This window comes from Glycine max, chromosome 7 (genome assembly GCF_000004515.6).
Source record: "Glycine max cultivar Williams 82 chromosome 7, Glycine_max_v4.0, whole genome shotgun sequence".
Taxonomy (NCBI): domain Eukaryota; kingdom Viridiplantae; phylum Streptophyta; class Magnoliopsida; order Fabales; family Fabaceae; genus Glycine; species Glycine max.
The window spans coordinates 44,765,494-44,787,581 of NC_038243.2; the positions used below are offsets into that span (position 1 = coordinate 44,765,494).

Genomic DNA, 22,088 nt, shown 5'->3' on the forward strand with positions numbered 1-22,088 from the left:
AATTAATTCTGTAGTCTTATAATTCGTTAATTTCTCCCCTCTTGAGCTTAAAAGGTTACTTTTATTCTTAACTAAATTTGTAAACAATGTTGTGTTAATTCATGTGCTGCAATGATAAATTTTATTAAACAATGAAACAACCTTACTAAGAAACAACATTAGAAATAACCTTAGAAGATAATTAATTTTAAAATTAGTAGGTTCCAACAAATTATGTTTCATCCATTTTCACTCATATCTTTGTGTTCCTTCTCATCTCTTCTTTATTTTTTTTAACTAAACATATTTCATTTCTATTTTATTTCTTACTTACCTTTGCTATTTTTATTTTTTTATTTTTATATTTTCATCCTCTTTTTCTTTTATATATACCAGGCAAGACAGGTGTATTAGGATTCAAGTTTACGACAACGGTGCCCACTGCACCAACAATAAGCGACGCCAAAGTAGGATGGCTTGTCCTTACTCCTTACAATGATGGCATGGACAATGTTCAGAATAAGATATTATTTTTTTGTGTGTGACCATAAGCTACATATTACATTACAAAATATGATAATTACTTCGCGTAACATAAAATGCATATGCATTAGGTATAATTGACATCGTTTTTCTGAATCCCTATTTTTATCAATTTTTCAATTAGGTCTCTAAATTCTGTTTTTAATTGGATCGTTAAATTTTTATTATTTTTTAATTGAGTCTTTTCGTCTAATTATTGTTATGAATAAATTAATAATAAATATTTGATTAAAGGTGTAAATATTGAATTATTTTTTTTTGAAGTATATTGTAAGACAGGTGAATCAATTGTAAAAGATTTTAAAAGAATTTCAACTCATGATCACACCAACAAAGTAAGTGATGTTTTCAAAATTGAATATTGTTTCATGACTAACGCTAGGGTGGGGAGACACAATCACCATGAGAAAGTGTGTTGATACTCTTAGACTTATTAATTTCTAGATCAAATTATAAATATTTTATTTTTTTATACTTTTTTGTTGTTTTGATTTTTTCCTACTTCTTCGTCCCCTATTGTGACATCACTTTCTTGTTGTTTAGAGGGGATCGATAAATCATTGAAACTCTGTCTCCGCCATCGGAAAACAACCCCTAATCTAACGAACAATAATCAAATAGCATGAACAAAATGTTTGGAACATCTTAGATGGAAAAATTATTTTAGTTAAAAAATTAATAATAAATTAGATTAAAAAAATTATTATTATTATTATTATTATTATTATTATTATTGTTTTGCTATTAAAAGTTATTGTGGAGACTTTGTTGAAGTGTAAGAGGCATGAGAACTTGGAACACGTGGCATGATGATTCATTGGTGAGAAGACAATGCCAAGGGAAAGGAGATTGAAATATGAAGGAAGTTAGGGGAGAGAACAAGTGTGGTGTCACCTTTGAAGAGCCTAAGGATTGAGGTGGTGGCTAGGATTTTGTAATGGTGGATTAGTATGAAATAACATTGATGAAAGCGGTAATGTAGTCCAACCACGAAGAGTTATAACGCCAGAAGACAATATAGGATTATGACAGATAATGATGTTTGGTGGAGGGAGAATGAGTCTTGACTTGAGGTCATGAAATGTTCTATAGGATTGAAAGCACAATTGAAGTTACTACAATGATCCCTAAAATTAGCAAGAAAATAAAATAAAAAAAGTTAGTAAGGGAAAAATGTCAACAAAAATAAAAAACTCTACCACCAATTTAAGAACTAATAAATCTAATCATGTTGAACCAATAAACGATCGGACTTTTTGGTCGGTCTTTGTGGCAATGGAGGAATCGAGCCAACTGAAGTTTGGTATGTTGTTGTACATTGACATAGTTGTTTATTTACGATAATTTGAAAGTGAACCGATTGAAAAAATCTTATTGAATCAATTATTGGAATAAATTATTAGATTAGGGATTGTTTAGATTGGTAGTAGTGGAAAAGTAAGTTGAGAGAGCGATTTGCCCGAGAAAGCAGGCCTAATTGGATAGTCCATGCGAGAAGTCCCCAGGAAAGCAGAGGTTTATTACTACAATAAAAAGATGGGCATTAGAAAAGCAGAAGGAGAACGTAGAGGTACTTCATTCCCCTGGAAGATGACAGACACATATCGAGATTGGCACGAAAGGGTTCACTCTAACTTTTGGGGTATCGAAATTCGGACTTACACCGGCAATACTCCCTGGGTTATGGGATTCCATTGCCTGGTTTGTAAAAATAGGAATGAAACATGATAAAAAAAAGGATGAATGATTGATTATCCATTCCATAATAAAAATTTAAAAATATTTTTTTATAATGAATTATATAAAAAAATATGTTTATGTATATTGTGCATTGCAAATGTTAAAATAAAACAAAACTTGTGGGTGTGGCGTTAGAAATAGGAATGGGAGAACAGGAGGAGGAGGAGGAGGAGGAAATTGGGGTGGAAACCGAAGGGAAGGATGTTTGTCCATTTCCCAATCTCAAGCACTTGGTTGTTGGCTGTTTACAACCACTATAGCAGAATCCGCCTCAACCAACATTTGCCATTGCCGATGCAACAACATTCACACAGGCAGGATATGTCCACTCAATATTATATAACCTTCTTTTGGTATGCATAAATACTCTTCGGCCTCAGCAACACTCCACTTGATATCTTTTCAGGAAACTAGCTCAGCAAGGAATTGTATATATTCATAAGATTACTAACAAGGTTTCACTTTTTCATTACAGATTTACTCCCTTTTTTCTTTTTTGAAATACTAACATTGCTTGTTTACTTTACTTTTGTATCTGGGGAGGGTGTACTCAAAATGCTCCAAAGCACTGTCGGTTCATTATATTATATTATTTTAACTAACATTTTGTCAGATCTAGGAGCCTCTAGAAAATGTTTAGCAATTCCACAAGTATGTTTTTCCAGCTTATATTTCTGCATATTATTTTTATAAAGGGATCTTCTCCTTTCTTAAGGCAGTGAGTGTACCTGATAAAGGAGCACACAAGCATCATTCTGGTGATAACATTCTGCTATGTTATTTCTGTTAGTTTGAACAAACCTTCAACCCTCACTACGGGTGAAATGAAAGATGAAAATTCAATCTTATTTCTGGAGGATTATGACATGCATTAAATGTTTCAAGCCTACCGTGCCTTTTTTCTCACCTTCCTCTTTTTTTTTCTTTTTTTTTTTCCATTTCTGTTAGTTTGGGGTTGCACATCCAAATGTTTCTGAAAATGAGATGTAAAGTTCATCATTTTTTATTTTTATCCTTCTACCAGCTCTCTGAACTCCACTGTTTTTTACAATACCGTTTGAGACACAGGTCCTTGTTGAACCTAAAAATGCCCTTGTTAAACAATACAAGAAGATGTACGTTCAGAATGAACAACGTAAGCTTATTGTGCTTAAGATTATTCTTCTTCCTTTGACCTGATTGAGCTGTTCAGAGTTTAATGTATCCTCTATGCAATGACTTATTTCAATTTAGTTAACATTTGAGGTCAATTTAGATTTCACCGATAATGCTTTGAGCTTGATTGTAAAGAACACTGGTGCCCGTGGTTTGAGAGCCTTGTTAGAAAATGTTCTAACTAAAGTAATGTTTGAGGTATCCCCCATAAATGATATGGACATGTAGGATTATATACTACTGTTTTCTTCGTCCAAAATTATTACAACAAGTCGGATTAGAGGGACAATAGCAATAGGTTTAGCAGCGTAAATACTAATTTCCTCCTTTTCTAGTACCATTTAAGCCAAAACTAATATTTATAACAACACAATACAATTTGTTAAAAAAAACTATCTTAACATGAATAAATTATGCTTTGATCCTTTATCTTACTTTTAAGATTTATTTTGATCGTTTATTTTTTAAATAGTTTATTTTAATCCTTTTATCTTTTAAACTAGGGACAATTTAATTCTTCTGAAACAATGATATGATTTTATTTTATTTTAGGACAGAATTTTAAATAATTTTTTAACTAATTGAAGAAACAAAGTTTAACTTGGTAATTTACTTATATGAAACTAATAAAATTTAACTATTGTTTGAACCAAAAGTATCATAAACATGATGCAAATTGCCTAAAAATATGTTTTAAGAACAATCGGAAGAAAATTGATATATTTTTTAATTTTTCATTGGCTTGTTAGACTACCTTTTTATGTTATTTTCACTAGGCAAATAGTTAATTTCTATAATTTTCGAATAGATGATAGATCACTATTTTGGAAGGATCAAATAATCCAAATTTAAAAGATAAAAGATTAATTGAATTTTTATAAAATAAATCTTAAAAATAAGAGAATGATATAATTTAGCCTAAATATTTTTATATTTAATAAAACGTAGTAATACAGTGAAAGTGAATAGGGTTTGAAAAGAAAGTTTTAAGGCTGTGGCATGAGGAGCGAAGAGGCACCTGCAATCGGAGAAGAGTAGAGAGGTAGTGCATCAGTATCAATTTCTGATCCATTTTCTTTCCTAGGGTTCCGTTCCGCTTCTTCTCGCCGTTAGCATTTCGACTCTGCGCAATTCAAAACAATCAGGTTTTGCACTGCTACTCACACTGTTAATCTAGGTTTTCGCATCGCATATCTGATTTTTTTTATCAACTATGTTTCTTCGCTACTTCTCAGATTTGACGCTAGTCACAAACTTGTGGAAACATGGCCAATCTAGCTTTGACTAGCATACTAGAAAAGGTATGTATACACATGTTCTGATGTTCATATGCATTGTGGCTGTTCATGATGAATGGTTTTCGATTTCTTCGCGCAGATGACTGGGAAGGACAAAGATTACAGATATATGGCCACATCTGATTTGCTCAATGAGTTGAGCAAAGCAACGTTTAAGGCCGATGCTGATCTGGAGGTCAAATTGACAAACATCATCATACAACAACTTGATGATGCAGCTGGTGATGTTTCTGGACTTGCTGTCAAATGGTACACCGTACACCTTTTCTTTCTCTGCTCATTCACTCATGTATAATGTATGCATGCATGTATGACATTTCAACTAGTACTAGTATTCCTTTGTTTTCTATGGTTAGCTAAAGGGCATTTACTGCTTTAGAGTTTAAAAAGATAATTATGCATGATTTTAAAATGTGTTGTTTAGGGTTTTGAAAGATCAGTGTTGGAGCAATTACTCGTGCAATATAGTGTATATTTGAAATTACTTCACATAATTAAAAAGGTCAGATCGTTAGTTATTGTTGTAGTGCATTCAGGTTGCTGCAAGAAGATGAAGTAACACATGATAAAGCATTAGTGTTGTTTTAATTTATTTATCAGTTCAAATTTGATTAAAAATTGCAGTCTTGCTCCGTTAGTGAGGAAGGTGAGTGAGGTAAGGGTTGTGGAAATGACCAGTAAACTATGTGACAAATTGCTAAATGGGAAGGATCAGCATCGCGACATTGCTAGCATAGCTTTGAAGACAGTTGTTGCAGAAGTTTCTACTCAGTCTCTTGCACAATCTATTCTCCAGACTCTCACGCCGCAATTGATAAGAGGAATTACTGGTCCTGTAAGTTTGTAATTTTGCTTAAAAACTATAGACAGTTGCACCATTAACTTCCATTGTCTCTGTTCTACATTAATCTGTATATATGTAGATTACTTAATTTGTACTCCGTGCTACTCATTTGTTTATGTACTTGTTCAAGAAGGCAACAATTTAATTAAAAACTTCAATGTCTTTTATTTGCATATATATTTTATATTTAGATTTCTGAAACACTTGTATAACGCCCTTTTCATAAATTAACCATCCTAAAAGCTTCAGCTATTAGGTTAAACCATTAAAGCACATAAATGGTTTTATATCCAATCTGCCCTATCACGTAAGACGGGCCAATTGAGGTCTAAGTGTGGGCAATGCACAGGCCCACTTGCTTTACTCTGAAATTCAACTTCTTTTGATGAATAGGAGTAAGCTCTAGACCACTGGGTCATAGAGGCTTTGATACCGTGTTATGAACCAACTATTCAAAAGGTTTAAGCTATTAATTCTAAACACTTGAATTGTTATATGTCTAACATTGTGCATGTTTTCATTGACTTGTGAGTTGTGAGACAAAAAAGGGGATTAAATTTATTTTTAGCACTGATTTTAGCCTCTTAGTCTTGGGCTCTACTTAGGCTCACTGGCCCATGGGCTCATCATTTATGAAATTGCGTAGTTTTTTCCTCCTCCCCTGTGTAATTGTTAATCATGAACTATTTATTTAGTGATTCTCTAAGTGACATTATGTTATAATCTCCTTTTCTCATCTGCAGGGAATGGGTTCCGAGATTAAATGTGAATCTCTGGATATTTTATGTGATGTCCTTCATAAATTTGGGAATCTAATGGCAGCGGATCATGAACTATTATTAAGTTCCTTGCTTTCTCAGTTGAGTTCTAATCAAGCTAGTGTGCGCAAGAAGACTGTGGCATGCATTGGTAAAACAAATTTAAATTTGCATTCTTTGATTTTCCATAGAAAAATTGTTTATTACTTATTAGTGGAGAGTTGGTGTTGCTTTTTGCAGTTTTGAGTGTTGTCATTTTTTCCTTCTTCACCTTGGTTGAATCCTATTGTAGTAAATTTGTTCAGAACAAAATCTTACTTGATTTTTACTGTGGTTTTTCTATATTCTGACTTTAACCCCTTTGATTTTTGAGAAGTCACTTAGATTTTCTTGGTAACTGGGATTTGGGGTAACTCTGACCATGAATGTTGAGTTGATAAAGAAAAAACTGGCTCAGAGACTAAATTATTAATCCTTCGTGTATTCTATATTGAAAATTCTCTGAAAAGTGAATGTTTGCTGGCATGTTACAACTTATCTTAAAATAGAAAATGTCATATAGTTGATGTTTTTGAAATGGTTGAGCGAGTTCTATTTAGTTATAAGCAAAATCATTAGAAAATAAGAACACGAGAAAACTGATGATGGCCTCCAGACAAATTTACGAAGTTCAGGATTGAAATAGTTTATTCAAGTCCATGTTTATGTTGTTTGGGATGGAATTCCAATTAATTGGACCTAGTGCTTGTAATTACTAATTTCAAAATGAAATACCTTGAAGCAAGCTGTTTTCAACCCTGAAAAGGTCGCTGTTTTAATTTGGTTGAAAATGTTGTAATGAAAGCAAAACTGTATTCTTCTCATTAAATTTTTTTTCATTTCTTCAGCATCTCTCTCTTCAAGCCTGTCAGATGATTTGTTGGCAAAGGCAACTGTTGAAGTTGTTACTAACTTGAAAAATAAAGTTGCCAAGTCCGAAATGATCCGTACAAATATACAGATGATCGGTGCTTTGAGGTTAGAATTCTCATCAATCTAAACCTTTTGCCTTGTTTTCTTTTTATATTGAGAAGGAATCATTTTCTTGTTATCAACAATTTTGTACTAATTGGTGTTTCAGTCGAGCTGTTGGCTACCGATTTGGGCCCCATCTTGGAGACACTGTTCCAGTGCTAATTAATTATTGTACTAATGCCTCAGAAAATGATGAAGAGCTTCGTGAGTACAGCTTGCAGGTGCCATGTTTGTTTATTATCAGTAATCAGTAATCTTAGTACTCTGAAGTGTGTGTGTGGGTGTGTTATACTGTCATCTGAGTAATGTTAAAATTTCACTACAGGCACTGGAAAGCTTTCTCCTTAGGTGTCCAAGGGATATTTCTGTTTACTGTGATGAAATTCTTCATTTGACACTAGAATATCTAAGTTATGATCCAAATTTCACTGACAACATGGAGGAGGATACTGATGACGAAGGTCTTGAAGAGGAGGAGGATGAGTATGTCCTTTTTGGTTCCCTTAGCTGCAGTATGGATTAATTCTTTCATGATATTCTTGTTAATCATCTCAAATGTGCTGTATTTTGCAGTGAGAGTGCAAATGAATATACAGATGATGAAGATGTAAGCTGGAAAGTTCGGAGAGCAGCAGCTAAATGTTTAGCAGCATTGATTGTTTCTCGTCCTGAGATCTTGTCAAAGCTGTATGATGAGGTAGCTATGCTATCAGTTTCTAATTCATTTCTCTCTAAATATCCTATTGTTCTCTATTTTCAGTATTTCTGTTCTTATATCATTTATCTCTCTGGGTATTGTGTAAATATTAGGTTTACTAGATTCATAGTTAGATTGGGTATTTTTTAATTCTTATTCCCTAATAAAATTTCTTTCCACCAAACTTGTGTGTTTGCATATATCACTGTTTACTCCCTCTTATAATATTTAGTTGCATGACTGTCTAACCTTGGATTTTCTATCTCTTTTAGGCTTGTCCAAAACTAATAGACAGATTCAAAGAGAGGGAAGAAAATGTCAAGGTATACCCAAATAAATATTTTGTTTTTAGTCTTTACAGCAAAAGGATGCTTCTTTAACATGGATATGTTGCAGATGGATGTATTTAATACTTTCATTGAGCTCTTGCGTCAAACTGGAAATGTCACAAAAGGGCAGACAGATGCAGATATGAGGCAAGTGACTAATGTTTTTCCTAGTCTAAAATCACTATTCTATCTAAATTTGTCTTTATTTCTTTTGATGTTGGAAAATTGGTGTCTTTAGTGCATGAGAATGATTTATACTTGAATTGATTGTGCACTTATAGCATATTTCAAACTTAAGATGCACAATCAAATAATATTATTGTAGATATTTATAAAATCTAAAATGAATATTTTTTAGAAGACCCAGTAGTTGTCTCCTTAAGATTTGTTATCTTGCAGAAACTTTATTATGACTGGTACCTATAGATTCATTGCTGCTTCTACAGAGATGACAGTTCACAAATTTTATATCTGAAAATGGTTCTTTAGGGCAAGAATATGAGGAGATTATTTTTGAATATTGTCTTATCACAGCCATAACAAATGCATTTATGTGTGCATATGCATCCAAATTTTAAAATTCCATCTTTGGGCTAATGACCTTTATATATTGGGAAAAATCCAAGTCCCACATTGTCTAGAGATAGCACCAAGATATAGTATATAAGTGGGGGGCAACCCTCACCCTATGAGCTAGCTTTTTGGATTGAGTTAGGCCAAAACCCACATTATAAGATGGTATATGAACCTATCCTAGATCCATTCAATGGACCACCCACCATGTTATCCACACATCAAGCCCAAAAGTGTAGGGCGTGAGGGGCTGTATTGGGGAAAATGCAAGTCCTACATTGGCTAGATATAAGGCTAAAATAGAATATATATGTGGGAGGCAACCCTCACCCTATGAGCTAGCTTTTGAGTTTGAGTTAGGTCCACACTCACATTCTAAGATCTCTTTATCAAGAGCAATATAAATGAATATCCACAATGGCTATCACTTCAGCTTTTCCTATAGTTAAGCCCAGGTTTTACAATAACACATAAAATGCAGCAATTATTGACTGCCTTAGCACTGACATGCAATGCAGTCCTCGATGGTTGTTGAAGCAAGAAGTGTCGAAGATTGTCAAATCTATAAATAGGCAGTTGCGTGAGAAATCTATCAAGACAAAGGTAGTAGTCATCAAAAGTTGATAGTTGATTTTGATTAAATTATCTCCAGAATTTAAGCATCTTTGTCTATGCAGGTTGGAGCCTTTTCTGTTTTGAAAGAACTTGTGGTTGTATTGCCCAACTGTCTTGCAGACCATATTGGGTCACTCATTCCAGGAATTGAAAAAGCATTAAATGTAGGCAATATTTTGAATTACAATTTTGTTTAAACTCATCTAGTTTCCCAGTACTGATTGCTTTGTTTTTCATTGCTTGTCAGGACAAATCATCTACCTCAAATTTGAAGATTGAAGCCCTAACATTTACAAGATTGGTATTATCTTCACATTCTCCTGATGTTTTTCACCCTTACATCAAGGTAAATTTGTTTAATTTACTCTTTGAATTGGTTTTTGTGAGCAACAATCCAGGCACCATAATGGATGAACTTTATCATGTGAGAACATAAATAATTAAATATATGCCAGTGAATTCTTAATTTTATTTTATGATCCAATACCAATAACCTCTTCATCAAATTTTAAGAAGTTGAAGGTCATATCCTTAGGTTATGATTTTGTGGGTTGGAGTGTTTGTCACTCTGGTCATCATATTAGATTGGAAAAAGCACTAAATTGATGCTTAGAGAAGTGGATTATCTTGTTGATTTTCTGATCTACGATATTGTGTTGTGTTGAGTTCAGAGAAGTCCCTACAAAATATGCTCCTTTGAAATTATTATTATTATGTTTTCCCTCTCATCTTTAACAGAGTTTTAATTTTATCTTCAATTGTTAATTGTTAATAACTTTTGTTTATAGTTCACTATTTTTTTTTTTACTGTGCTACTTATGGAGTATGTTGATCATCTCAAAGTAGTTATCATCTATAAAGAGCCAATTCTGGGTATGTACGTAATGAAGTTCATGCTTTGTTCAATTTTTTTTTACATGGTGTCGTAACCTAGATGACAGTGTTGTGTAAAATTCAATCCTTTTTGCCACATCAGTCTTTATGACTGTCTGGTTTGGTCATGTTTACTGCCAGAACCAGTACACATATAGGAAGTTGTAAGTCTTGTTTCTCTCCATCTTTTATGCTCAGTGGGCTTCATGAGGGGTTGCGTCAGTAATAAAATCCTTCCATTGGTTGCATAATTCTTGACTTGTAGAAATTCCTTGACACAGTTTTTTTAGTTTAAATTTGCCTATCAAACTATTTGATGCCAAGGCAGTGATATGTATGTGCTATGTCAATTGCCAATGCATATGGATGACTTATGGCAGTATTTCGGGATCAATTGCATTTATATTTCTGTTTGTAGGCTCTTTCTGCCCCTGTTCTGTCAGCTGTTGGTGAGCGTTATTACAAGGTCACTGCAGAGGCCTTGAGAGTATGTGGAGAACTTGTCCGTGTTGTGCGGCCAAACATTGAGGTTTGTGTATATATCTTCTTTGGATTGAGAAATGATGTTTAGACCTACTTCTAATAATCATAATGGCATTATCGTGTAGGGGTCTGGTTTTGATTTCAGACCATATGTTCATCCCATATATAACGGCATTATGTCACGCTTAATAAACCAAGATCAGGATCAGGTTAGTTGGATGATTGTAAAAGATTTCTTTTTTATGTTTTTATCTTGTATACATATATAACCTTTTTCCTCTCCAGGAGGTTAAGGAGTGTGCTATCTCCTGCATGGGCCTCATTGTGTCAACATTTGGCGATCATCTTAATGCAGAATTACCTGCATGCCTTCCTGTGCTTGTTGATCGAATGGGAAATGAGATAACCCGACTTACTGCTGTCAAGGTTGGTTGGTTAGTTGAATTCCGTGCATTAAGATTATAGGAATTGTCTTGACTTCTTTTGATTCTGTCTAATTTTGAGAATTTTGCTCATATCACAAATCCCACTTTTTATTGGCCCAAAAATTCTTTCACAAAATAATTCATCTTTTTCGGGGTATTGGTTTTGTAATGAAAAGTATAGGGTTTTGTTTTTTGTATGGTTGAGGGATTTTTAAAGCTGACTGCCCCTGATCCAAACCATCTTATACATTACTTGGGGAAAAGAGGCACTCTTTGCCTCTCTATCTCTTAAAAAATATAATACAAAAGAGATGATGTAGGTTAAATTGGAAATTGGAAATGAGTGTACAGTTATTTTGAAATTAGACTTTATATGCAGTTAAAACAGAATAGTGTAGTTTATAATGTTAGTTAAGGAGCAAAATAGTCCTAACAATATCGTCATTAGTTATAGATTTTGTATTATTTGTTATTAAATTATATTTAGTCATACCTATGCCTGCCATTAATGATTTGATTGGTATTGCTAGTATGTCCTTGTCATCCTGTTTGTCTTGGATGAAACTTGATTATGGAAATGTATGCTACTGTTGGATTTTGTATGCAGGCATTTGCTGTCATTGCTGCTTCTCCACTTCGGGTGGATCTATCATGTGTTCTAGAGCATGTGGTAGCAGAGTTGACTGCATTCCTTCGAAAAGTATGCTATTCTTCTCACTAATACATTCATCAACTTAACTTATGATGTATTTTTATCAAAACTTCATGTAGTTGATTTGATTTTGAAGTCAAATTTTATGAATTTCTTAGAGTTTCCCACTATAAGGGGGTGAAATATTCTAAGCCTTGTTTTACTGGTTTGCAAACAGGCTAATCGTGCTCTAAGGCAGGCTACCTTGGGAACCTTAAATTCACTTATAGTTGCTTATGGTGATAAGATTGTTTTGTCTGCTTATGAAGTTATTATCGTAGAACTGTCGGGACTAATTAGGTTTGTCTTACTAAGCTACTCTCTGTACATTGGCATAGGTGATATGGAATGGTTGATTCTATTTTCTTTTGATGCTTGTGTTTCAGTGATTCTGACTTGCATATGACAGCTCTTGCCCTGGAACTCTGCTGCACATTAATGGGTGACAAGAGGTCAAATCAAAGTATTGGTTTGGCCGTTAGAAACAAAGTTCTTCCTCAAGCTTTAACATTAATTAAAAGCTCATTGTTGCAGGGGCAAGCACTTTCGGTAATTTTGATGCATGTGACTGAACTTGTCCCAATTTATATGAAATAAAATAAATGCATTCTCAGGTTTTGTTTGCTGAATGCTACAGGCTTTGCAAAACTTTTTTGCTGCTTTAGTCTATTCTGCAAATACTAGTTTTGATTCTCTGCTGGAGTCACTACTTGCCTGTGCTAAGCCTTCTCCACAGTCTGGTGGCATTGCTAAACAAGCTCTGCATTCGATAGCTCAGTGTGTTGCTGTTCTATGCCTTGCTGCTGGTGATCAGAAGTGTTCATCTACAGTGAAAATGCTCACTGACATTCTCAAGGATGACAGCAGTTCTAACTCCGTAAGCTTTTCTCTTCAGTATTTCTGTTGTGTAGTGAATTTAATTGATAATCCATCTCAGTATTTAACTATTTATGCAGTTGCAGCCTGCTCTAATTCAATCTGATCTTGCAGTTTATAGGTGTTGGTTTGCTATCAGTTTTATCCCGTCATTTCCTATAACTCCTTATATTTCCAATTTCTTTTCTTTCTTTTTAAGTGGATATGCTCTGATAGAATATCTTCATAGTATTTTAGACTTTATATAGAATATCATAGCATATCTTGATTATCTTTGAAGATCTTTAGAATCAATTGTGGAATTGCTTGTTCCCAACACCTCTCAAATAAAATGAAATATATTGCCACAATAATAGATTGTTCCTTGTCTTCTGTGTGTACTGATCATTGTGCATTTTCCCTTTTAATTTTGAAAGGCTAAGCAGCACCTTGCACTTTTATGTTTGGGGGAGATTGGTAGAAGGAAGGATCTAAGTACACATGCACACATAGAAAATATTGTTATTGAATCTTTCCAGTCCCCTTTTGAAGAGATAAAGTCTGCTGCCTCATATGCTCTTGGTAACATTGCTGTTGGTAATCTTCCAAAATACTTGCCATTTATCTTGGATCAGATTGATAATCAGCAGAAGAAACAATATCTCTTGCTTCATTCTTTGAAAGAGGTGTGTTGCCTTAACAAAATCTATCTGGTTAATTTGATTTCTTTCTAATATTTAATATATATATGCAATCATGAAAACTTGTGAATATTTAATTTAATATATATACAATTCTCTTGCCCCTACCTGGCAGGTAATTGTGAGACAATCTGTAGATAAAGCAGAGTTTCAAGAGTCCAGTGTGGAGAAAATACTTAATTTACTCTTCAACCACTGTGAAAGTGAGGAAGAGGGAGTGCGCAATGTAGTGGCGGAGTGTTTGGGCAAAATTGCTCTTATTGAGCCTGTTAAACTCATCCCTGCACTCAAGGTATCTGAATTTTCTTTTGGTATCCTGTACTTGTGCCTGTGACTTGCAAGTGTTGTATTTGATGATTGTTTTTATATGTTTTGAAACTTCTATAGGTAAGAAGAACCAGCCCAGCTGCATTTACTCGAGCTACTGTTGTCATTGCTGTGAAGTACTCCATAGTTGAGCGTCCAGAGAAGATAGATGAGATCATATACCCTGAAATATCTTCATTTCTGATGCTTATCAAGGATAACGATAGGGTGAGTTTTTAATCACCTTACTGAATGTTGTTCAAGAAATATAGCATGCTATGTTCTTTTTATTGGTTGCATATTTGTGCCATACTGGCCGATGGTTAATTAGTTTGAACTTTTGCTGGTTGTTATTATGAGTATGCAGCATGTTAGGCGAGCTGCTGTTTTGGCTATAAGCACATTTGCACACAATAAGCCGAATCTCATCAAGGGGCTTCTTCCTGATCTGCTGCCTCTTCTATATGATCAAACTATTGTTAAGGTAACCTGAATTGTGGCATTCTGTTCCATTTATTTCAGTTGAGTATAAATCATTACAATAAAACTCGACTCTATATTCCCCATTATTCTAAGAACATTTTAATTTAGTTTTAATATACTTTGTAATGGCTTTTTAATCTACTAGAAAGATGCCTTTAACAAAATAGAAGATCTTGTATTACTGGAGGTGTCTCATTTTAATGAAATTTTGACAGCAAGAGCTCATAAGGACAGTTGATCTTGGTCCTTTTAAGCATATTGTGGATGATGGACTTGAATTGAGGAAGGCGGCTTTTGAATGTGTAGACACATTGCTGGATAGTTGCCTTGATCAAGTGAACCCGTCATCATTCATTGTTCCTTATCTTAAATCTGGTTTGGATGGTGAGCATTAGTTATAATCTTTTCTCCATCACTGCTAATTACATTTGTTGGTTCTGATTCACTTATCCAAAAGGGGGGCCAGTGCACAATACTTCCACCTAGTGGACCTAGGGAGGGTAGATGTACATAGCCTTACCCTTGCACGCAGGTAGGCTGCTTCAAGGATTTGAACCTATGACCTTCTGGTTACAATACTAAACCTCACCTTGTGACAAGGCTCACTTTGTTTGATTTCTGTATCTAATAATTTTAATTTAATATTGGCACCTGTCATATTTTCTTTAGATGAAAACTCTACCCTTCATCCGTTTTCCACAGCATTTTAGCACAAGATGTCAAATTTGTAAGATGCCAAATGTCTACTAATATACTGAAAAACTAGTTTTGTACTTTTCTACCAAATAACACCTAGGAAACTGTGTTTTCTAGACACAGTACATAGCAGGTGCTTGTAGCATTAGGCTTTCCCTTTCTTTTCTAAATTCGTTGAATACTAATTTTAAGGATACTCATTGTGTTTTTTCAGATCATTATGATGTTAAAATGCCATGCCACCTGATACTCTCCAAACTAGCTGACAAGTGTCCTTCTGCAGTCTTGGCAGGTTTATTTTGCCTCTGTTGAAGTATTAAGCTTTTGCTGTATTGCATCTCTCTTTTCTAACTTGGATTTCGCTTCAGTGTTAGATTCATTGGTTGATCCTCTCCAGAAGACTATTAATTTTAAGCCAAAGCAAGACGCTGTCAAGCAAGAAGTAGATCGCAATGAAGACATGATTCGAAGTGCACTCCGAGCTATTGCATCCTTGAACCGCATAAGGTTTGTAATTTGACCTGTTTGTGACCCAAATTACTTGTCTTCCGCTGAGGCTAAATAAATCAAATGAAAAGGTAATAGTAAAATTAATGCCTTTCTGAGAAATATAATTAGGTAGTGTGTGACCTAGCTTGTTTTTTTTTTTTAATTTCTCTTCTTAAAAGGAAAACTTGGACCAAACAAAATTCTAGAAAAGCTCTTGAGAAAAAAAAAGTATTTTTTTAAAAGAAAAAACAAAAAAAAAACATGAGTTTGTAGATAAGCTAATTATAGGAGCTCCTCCTCCTTTTTCTTCTCCATTCCAAATTCCAAGATCCAATAACACACTACTCAAGAAGAGGCAGATTGAAAAGTAATCGTCAAGCTAAAAAAATATACAATTACCAGTAGATGTTTTATTCTTAACTTCAAAATTAGCTTTTAAGACCCCAAATAGTCAAATGCTATTTATAAGAATACTCAATTCAGTTTGTGATCTTTTCTTTTTGTAGGCAACGTTGATGGTTTACATCTTCATTTAGATTTTTCATTAAATATCATGTGGTAATAGCATTATCAATTGAAAAAGTTTTAAAGAACAATATTACAAGTTTATAGTTTGAAGTATATAAAATTTTAAACGCATAAAGACATTTTGAAAACATGACTATCAATGATGCTTTTGAATTTCAGGCCCCTGTTGTTTATTTGCCAACCATATTCATTGGATGTAATAACAAGAACAATTCGCCTCTTCTCTGACAAATATAGGGCCTGTTTAGATACACCTCTCCAAAAGCATTTTTAGGAGAGGAAAATAAAAAGAAAAAATGAAATTAGTTTCTCAAAGCTAAAATTATTTCATGCATAAGTTAAAAATCATCTTTTAGAAAAACTGAGATAGCTTCTGCAAATTAGTTTAGGTATAAGCTAATTTTAGCTTATAGAAAAACTCATTTCATTTTTCCTTCTAATTTTCTTCTCTTCGAAATCCTTCTCGTGAAGTTTATCCAAACAAACCCATAATGGTCTCATTTTACAATTCCCTCTTTTTTCTGTGAGAGGATCTGTTTATTATTGAAGTGAATCTTTTCCTCCCTTATATTTTTCTTTGCTTTTTTGTCTGTTTACCTGAGAGGCGTATATTTTTTTTTTTACTGTGCATTATGCAGTGGAGGAGATTGCAGTGTCAAGTTCAAGAATCTTATGAACGAAATATCAAAATCACAAACTCTCTGGGATAAATATTATTCAATCCGCAATGAATGATTCACATACAGTTTTAATTTTTTTCTCAGTTCTGGAAGGAGTGTTAAAATATTACCTGCCAAGACATCTCCGCTAGTTGATGCAAGGGGTCTGGAAAACTAGTTAATTTCATTGTAACATAGGAGATTTCGATTCAAGCAATCGGAATACTAGTGGTGATTTCTTGTATAGGATGAAAGATTTTGCCTTTTTCTGTATTTATTTTTCTTTTAGCTACATTATCTTATTGCCGGCCCCTATTGGCCAGGGAAAAAATTGGAACCAAAAAGAAAAGAAATTAACATATTAAGGAATCATTTGAATATTTCTGTCATAACTTTACTTGAAAGTCTTCGTAATAGCTTGAAGTTATGTTAAATATTTCAGTTGATATTAAAAGTATAAGATAAACAAAGAGATATCTGTTTGAAACCGTGTGTTACAGATGTTCTATTATATAGTGATCATTAAATAAATATTAATAATGAGGATATTTAGTTTCCTCAAAATATGATACTTTTCCTAGATTCTTACTAGAAAATTTATTTCCAACTAATAAATAAAGAAAAAAAGAGTTCCCACAAAAAAAAACAGTTTACATAAGCTTTTAGCTTACAAGAAAATATATTTACAACTAATAAATAAAGAACAAAAAAAATTTAGTTCCACCGAAAAAGAGACAGGTATATTTGCTTATATTAACTACACGATTTAATGCAACTTTTTAATATCAACCAAAGGAGCGTGTAACTTTTTGACATATGATATACAGATCATCTTATACTTTAATATTAACTTTGTTATTTTTTTCAACCGATCATTCTCAGTATTTAGTTCTAATTTGAATATTTTTTAAAAAGATTATCAATAAAAATAACAATATATTGCGATATATATTATTTATCATAAATATAAAATGTTATAAAATATATATTTATTTATATTCAACAATATATGTCCAAAAATATTTATTACATATTTAATTATAATATAATTTATGCATTTAGCCTATTTGTAAGTTATAAATTTTAGTTTTATAAAACATTTATTTTGCACATGCTAAAACAATAGTAATATTAAAATTAATAAATATAAATTATACTAAGGACCTTGCACATATATTTGTTAGTTTAAAAGTAGAAGTTATTTATTTGTTTCATAATATTATATTATTTATTTTAAACTAACAAATATATGTGCAACGTCGTTAGTGGGAGAAAAATATGTATAGGGGGCTAAAACCATAATCTAGAACAGTCTCAACACATTTCAGTAGATAACATCGTTTGGTTTGCCATCAGTGAACCTCTACATAGATTGGTTGTTTGAGCATTACATACAATTGAAAGGGCATTTAGCCGAATAGGTGCATAACCTACTCATCATTTTCAACAGTACCATCTTTGAGGTGAAAATGTTTTTCTCTCTTCTGGAACTCTGTCAAACCTTTCCCACTTCCCGTCACACCAACCTTTCCCTGAGGATCATCAGGAGATTTAAAAATACTCTCCCGTTTTCTTCCAGAGAAGAAACCAATCTGTAAGCAAAGCCAAAGTATTGCATGATATCAGAACAAAAGATCATCGTTACAAACTCAGTTTAAGCATTGTAAGCAACTAAGTTGTATACAAAAACACAAAAGTAGAATTTAAAATGAGAATGAAACAAGAGCTAATTGTTAGATACATGATTTTTAACTCTTGTTAGTTGCAAAAGTTTTACCAAGTTTGATATTACGTTTCCTTCCTTTTACAACCAACCAAATCAAGAGATACTTAAATTTTAAAATCCAGTTAATATATTTTTCATAGATATTTCAATAAAGAGATACATGACTTTTAAGATCGGTATTATAAAAGTCAACAAACTCATTATATATGATGGTTTGTGAATGTGATTAGATGACAATGTAAAAAAAAAATACCATTGTCAGTGCATGTATTATTTATTCTTACAAAACACATTACTTAATTAGCATGGAAATATAACATATTATAGACTACAAAAATGAAATAGGATCAATTTATTTCCATAATAACACTTGTATTTTCTTTCAAATTTCTCATGCAATATAGTACTTAAATATATAATGAACCACATTACTAGGACAAGCCTGATTGGACTGAAACTTTCCAGACAATTTAACCCTAAACAGCTTTACCCTTTTTTTCACTTCTTTTCCGCTAAGGGTGAGTTTGGTTGCTAAGAAGAGGACGGAAATTGAAGGGAACATTTCAAAAATTAGTGGGTCTCAAAAAAAGGTATATAAAAATAAAAGTTAATCGCAATTCTTACATGAAAACTACCATTGGTCACAAAGGTACAAGAGAACCTAAATTAAACTGCAAAAACTTAAACTTATCTAATTCTAATACAAGAATAAAAAGTTGGAAATTTGAGAAAGGTACCTTCTTTGCCTTTCCTTTGGTTGACTGAAATTGCTGCCAAGCATTTTGCCGCTTATTTTGTGTGACTTCAAGTTGCTCCATCCGCATCTTTGACTTAAAGGCATGTATTTTCTTGCGTTTCGAAGCTTTCTGTGATTATTGAGTTAGAAAGCATGTCATTGATGGCATCCTAGCTAATTGGCAGATAAACTAGCATAAAACAAAAACAATTACAGAACCCACTAGCAAACATTTTTCTTCTTGGAAAAACATACAGAGAATTAAAGACTAACCCAATGACATCTATAATCCTATATAGAAAAAACAGAAAATTCAAGCATTTCATTGAAAACAACCATTTTCAATACAGAAAGTATAATTTACAAGGAGAGAAAGCGAGGGGATGAAAATTTGCTGAAACAACTCACCACATCCTCAGGATCATCAGCCTCTATACGAAGCTTTGCAGGTAGACTCCGAGACTGTAAATCGATAGATGCAGCTTGCACAATTTTTCGTTTGATGGCCTGTTTTGTTGCTTCAGCAACTCGCTCAGCTTCTAATAAAGCATCAACAGAACCTTCTTGAATTGACCTTATATTGGCAGGATCAACCTGGTAATAAACAACCAACATCAACACAACTTTTACCATGAGCTATGGAATAATTCAATTCACACATAGCACAAAGAGCACACAATTGAAAATTCTCTACTTGCAAGTAACCTTCCCCAGGATATAATATTGCTTCCTCTGTTTCCTTTCTCAATTAAACAAAGATCTTGAGAAAACTTGAATGATGGCTTATAGATTTGATTTTTTATAAAAAAAAAATATGATTTTGTAATTTACTATGTATACAAAATTTTGTCAAGAGTTTGTATCTTTGCAAACCAGCTAAATCATGCATGCATGCAGTTCAATATGGATCCATGTCCACCAAACAAGACATAGGACTTTCATTAGAACTCAATCCCTCCCACCAACTATTTTCCTAGCAGCAGGAAAATACATATTCAACATAAAAAATGTAGCAATAAAGAATTTAGAGGAAAATTTATGCATAGACTACATAAGACACCCTATGACAAGCAACGGAGATCAAGTGTGCATCAGGTAGTTTTAGAAGCCTTACCTCTTCTTTATTACCCCAATTGTCATAGCTTACATAATAACCATTTGGTGTATAAGCCTCAACTGTTGCATCATACCTGGACATTCATAATACAACAAAGTGAACACACACAGTGAACATAGGTAAATGAAATGGAAAATAAAATACACTGACAGACAACAATACCACTCCCCATCTTCACTCCAAACTGCCTGAACTTTGGTGCCAACAGGAAGTTTCTCTTGATGATCAGAGCTGCTATCCAGCTGTTAAAAGTGAAATATCATAAGAATTCACTAAAAAAGTATTGCAGAGATGACTTGAATTGTTTCTTGCACAACCTCTGCCAGTTTGTAAGTTAATCAATTATCAAAGGAAAGAAATTACATCAAGCAGTTCTATGGTCGCTCAACAAATTATTGAGAACGTACCACTTGATTGTCATTATGTATGGACAAGGTTGGAGAGGCAGCAGCAGCGTTAGGAGGAGCAGGGATTTCATTCTGCTTTGCAGTTGCAAGGAGTTCCTCAGTCAAAGCAATGACCTGTGTAACACAATTTTAGGGCACATATTTGGAGTTCAGTAAAGCAAGTATTATTGTGTGACGCGATAAAGCAAAATAATGACAAAAATCTAACTTAGAATCTCAGTGTGAACATCTCATATGAGGAGAAAGCATGCTGGACATCAGGAGACAGAGCAGACCTGCACAAGAACCAAGATAGAGGTGATGTGCATTTGGACCTAACACTAACTTTTTTTAACGATCCTCCTGAATGATATTACAAATAGTCGAAGTAATACTAGTACCCTCACCTTTTTGAAGAAATGAGTTTGAATAGAAATAATATAGAATGACATCCTATGATGCCTGGCTTTATGGGAATGGGATCTATCTGCTTACTCGATAATGAATGAATGATAGAGAACAAGGCGGAAACAAGTCGATAATGAATTAAGCTTACCTCGGAAAGTTCCCTCTCCATGTCAGCATATTCAGAATTTGAAGGGTCATCGTTCAAGAGTTGCCTAACCTGATTGATTGATTAAACAAAGAAAAGAAGAATGGTTTGGTTGATAATGATGGGAATGAGTCAATAGAAATGGTTGTGAGCGAGCGAGCTTACTTACCTGGTTCAGTTGATCTTTGTAGAGGGAAAGATTCGAGGCCAACTCTTCAATGTTCACTTCATCAACGCCTTGCCCTTGCATCTCCACAAACCCTAATTCTCCTTTCTTCTTCCGATTCCAATTCTGATTCTTCAACACGCTACGCTACCCCTCCCCGCTCTCGCATAAACATTATATCACACTTGGGCCTGGGCTTTGCCCTCCACCTTCTAAACCCCATTTCACTCTCACACTTTGATATTCCCACCCTCTCACCCACTTCTTTTCACATTTTTTTTTAAATTCCTAATTTGCCCTAAACTTTTCCCTCAGGGGTGTTCATAAACTGATATAATCCAATGAAAACCAAAAACCAAACAGACCAAAAACTTACCCAAGCCCCTTTCTTGAGGTTATATTATTTCAGTAAATTATTTTTATTTTAAGCTTCATTTTTAATAAGTTAAAATAATACTGTCCTTTTTATAACATTTTTGTATTATTTGTTGTCTTATTTTGTTATGTATTTCTAATCATTATTTATTAATATTATGATAATATTATAATTTTACATTGATGTTCTCATTTGAGTATTATTTTTTATTATTCATACTATTTAATTAATATTTTAATTATACTAATTATAATATTATTGATTTTACAAAACTTAAATATAGTTCCACAGATA

General features: G+C 33.3%; 2 protein-coding genes across 2 annotated transcripts; one reads left to right on the top strand and one right to left on the bottom strand.

The window, feature by feature from the left end:
- The first annotated feature begins 4,370 nt into the window (after positions 1–4,370).
- On the top strand, positions 4,371–17,106 carry LOC100806720 (cullin-associated NEDD8-dissociated protein 1). Its single transcript, XM_006584070.3, has 29 exons — positions 4,371–4,562; positions 4,653–4,718; positions 4,795–4,964; positions 5,340–5,550; positions 6,303–6,468; positions 7,205–7,334; positions 7,438–7,552; positions 7,657–7,814; positions 7,905–8,028; positions 8,301–8,351; positions 8,425–8,504; positions 9,449–9,533; positions 9,608–9,709; positions 9,793–9,891; positions 10,837–10,947; positions 11,027–11,110; positions 11,187–11,327; positions 11,934–12,026; positions 12,196–12,317; positions 12,404–12,566; positions 12,655–12,894; positions 13,310–13,558; positions 13,689–13,865; positions 13,961–14,107; positions 14,247–14,363; positions 14,578–14,746; positions 15,273–15,350; positions 15,427–15,565; positions 16,714–17,106. The coding sequence occupies exons 2-29, from the start codon at positions 4,683–4,685 to the stop codon at positions 16,808–16,810; spliced, it is 3,654 nt and encodes a 1,217-aa protein (XP_006584133.1). The 5' UTR covers positions 4,371–4,562; positions 4,653–4,682; the 3' UTR covers positions 16,811–17,106.
- A 927-nt stretch (positions 17,107–18,033) lies between these two features.
- LOC100807248 (survival of motor neuron-related-splicing factor 30) lies at positions 18,034–21,651 on the bottom strand. Its single transcript, XM_003529647.5, has 8 exons — positions 21,422–21,651; positions 21,256–21,324; positions 20,721–20,834; positions 20,476–20,555; positions 20,311–20,386; positions 19,605–19,790; positions 19,198–19,326; positions 18,034–18,326 (listed from the first exon to the last, which is right to left on the bottom strand). Exons 1-8 carry the CDS (start codon positions 21,500–21,502, stop codon positions 18,165–18,167), a joined length of 897 nt encoding a protein of 298 aa, XP_003529695.1. The 5' UTR covers positions 21,503–21,651; the 3' UTR covers positions 18,034–18,164.
- Positions 21,652–22,088: the final 437 nt, after the last annotated feature.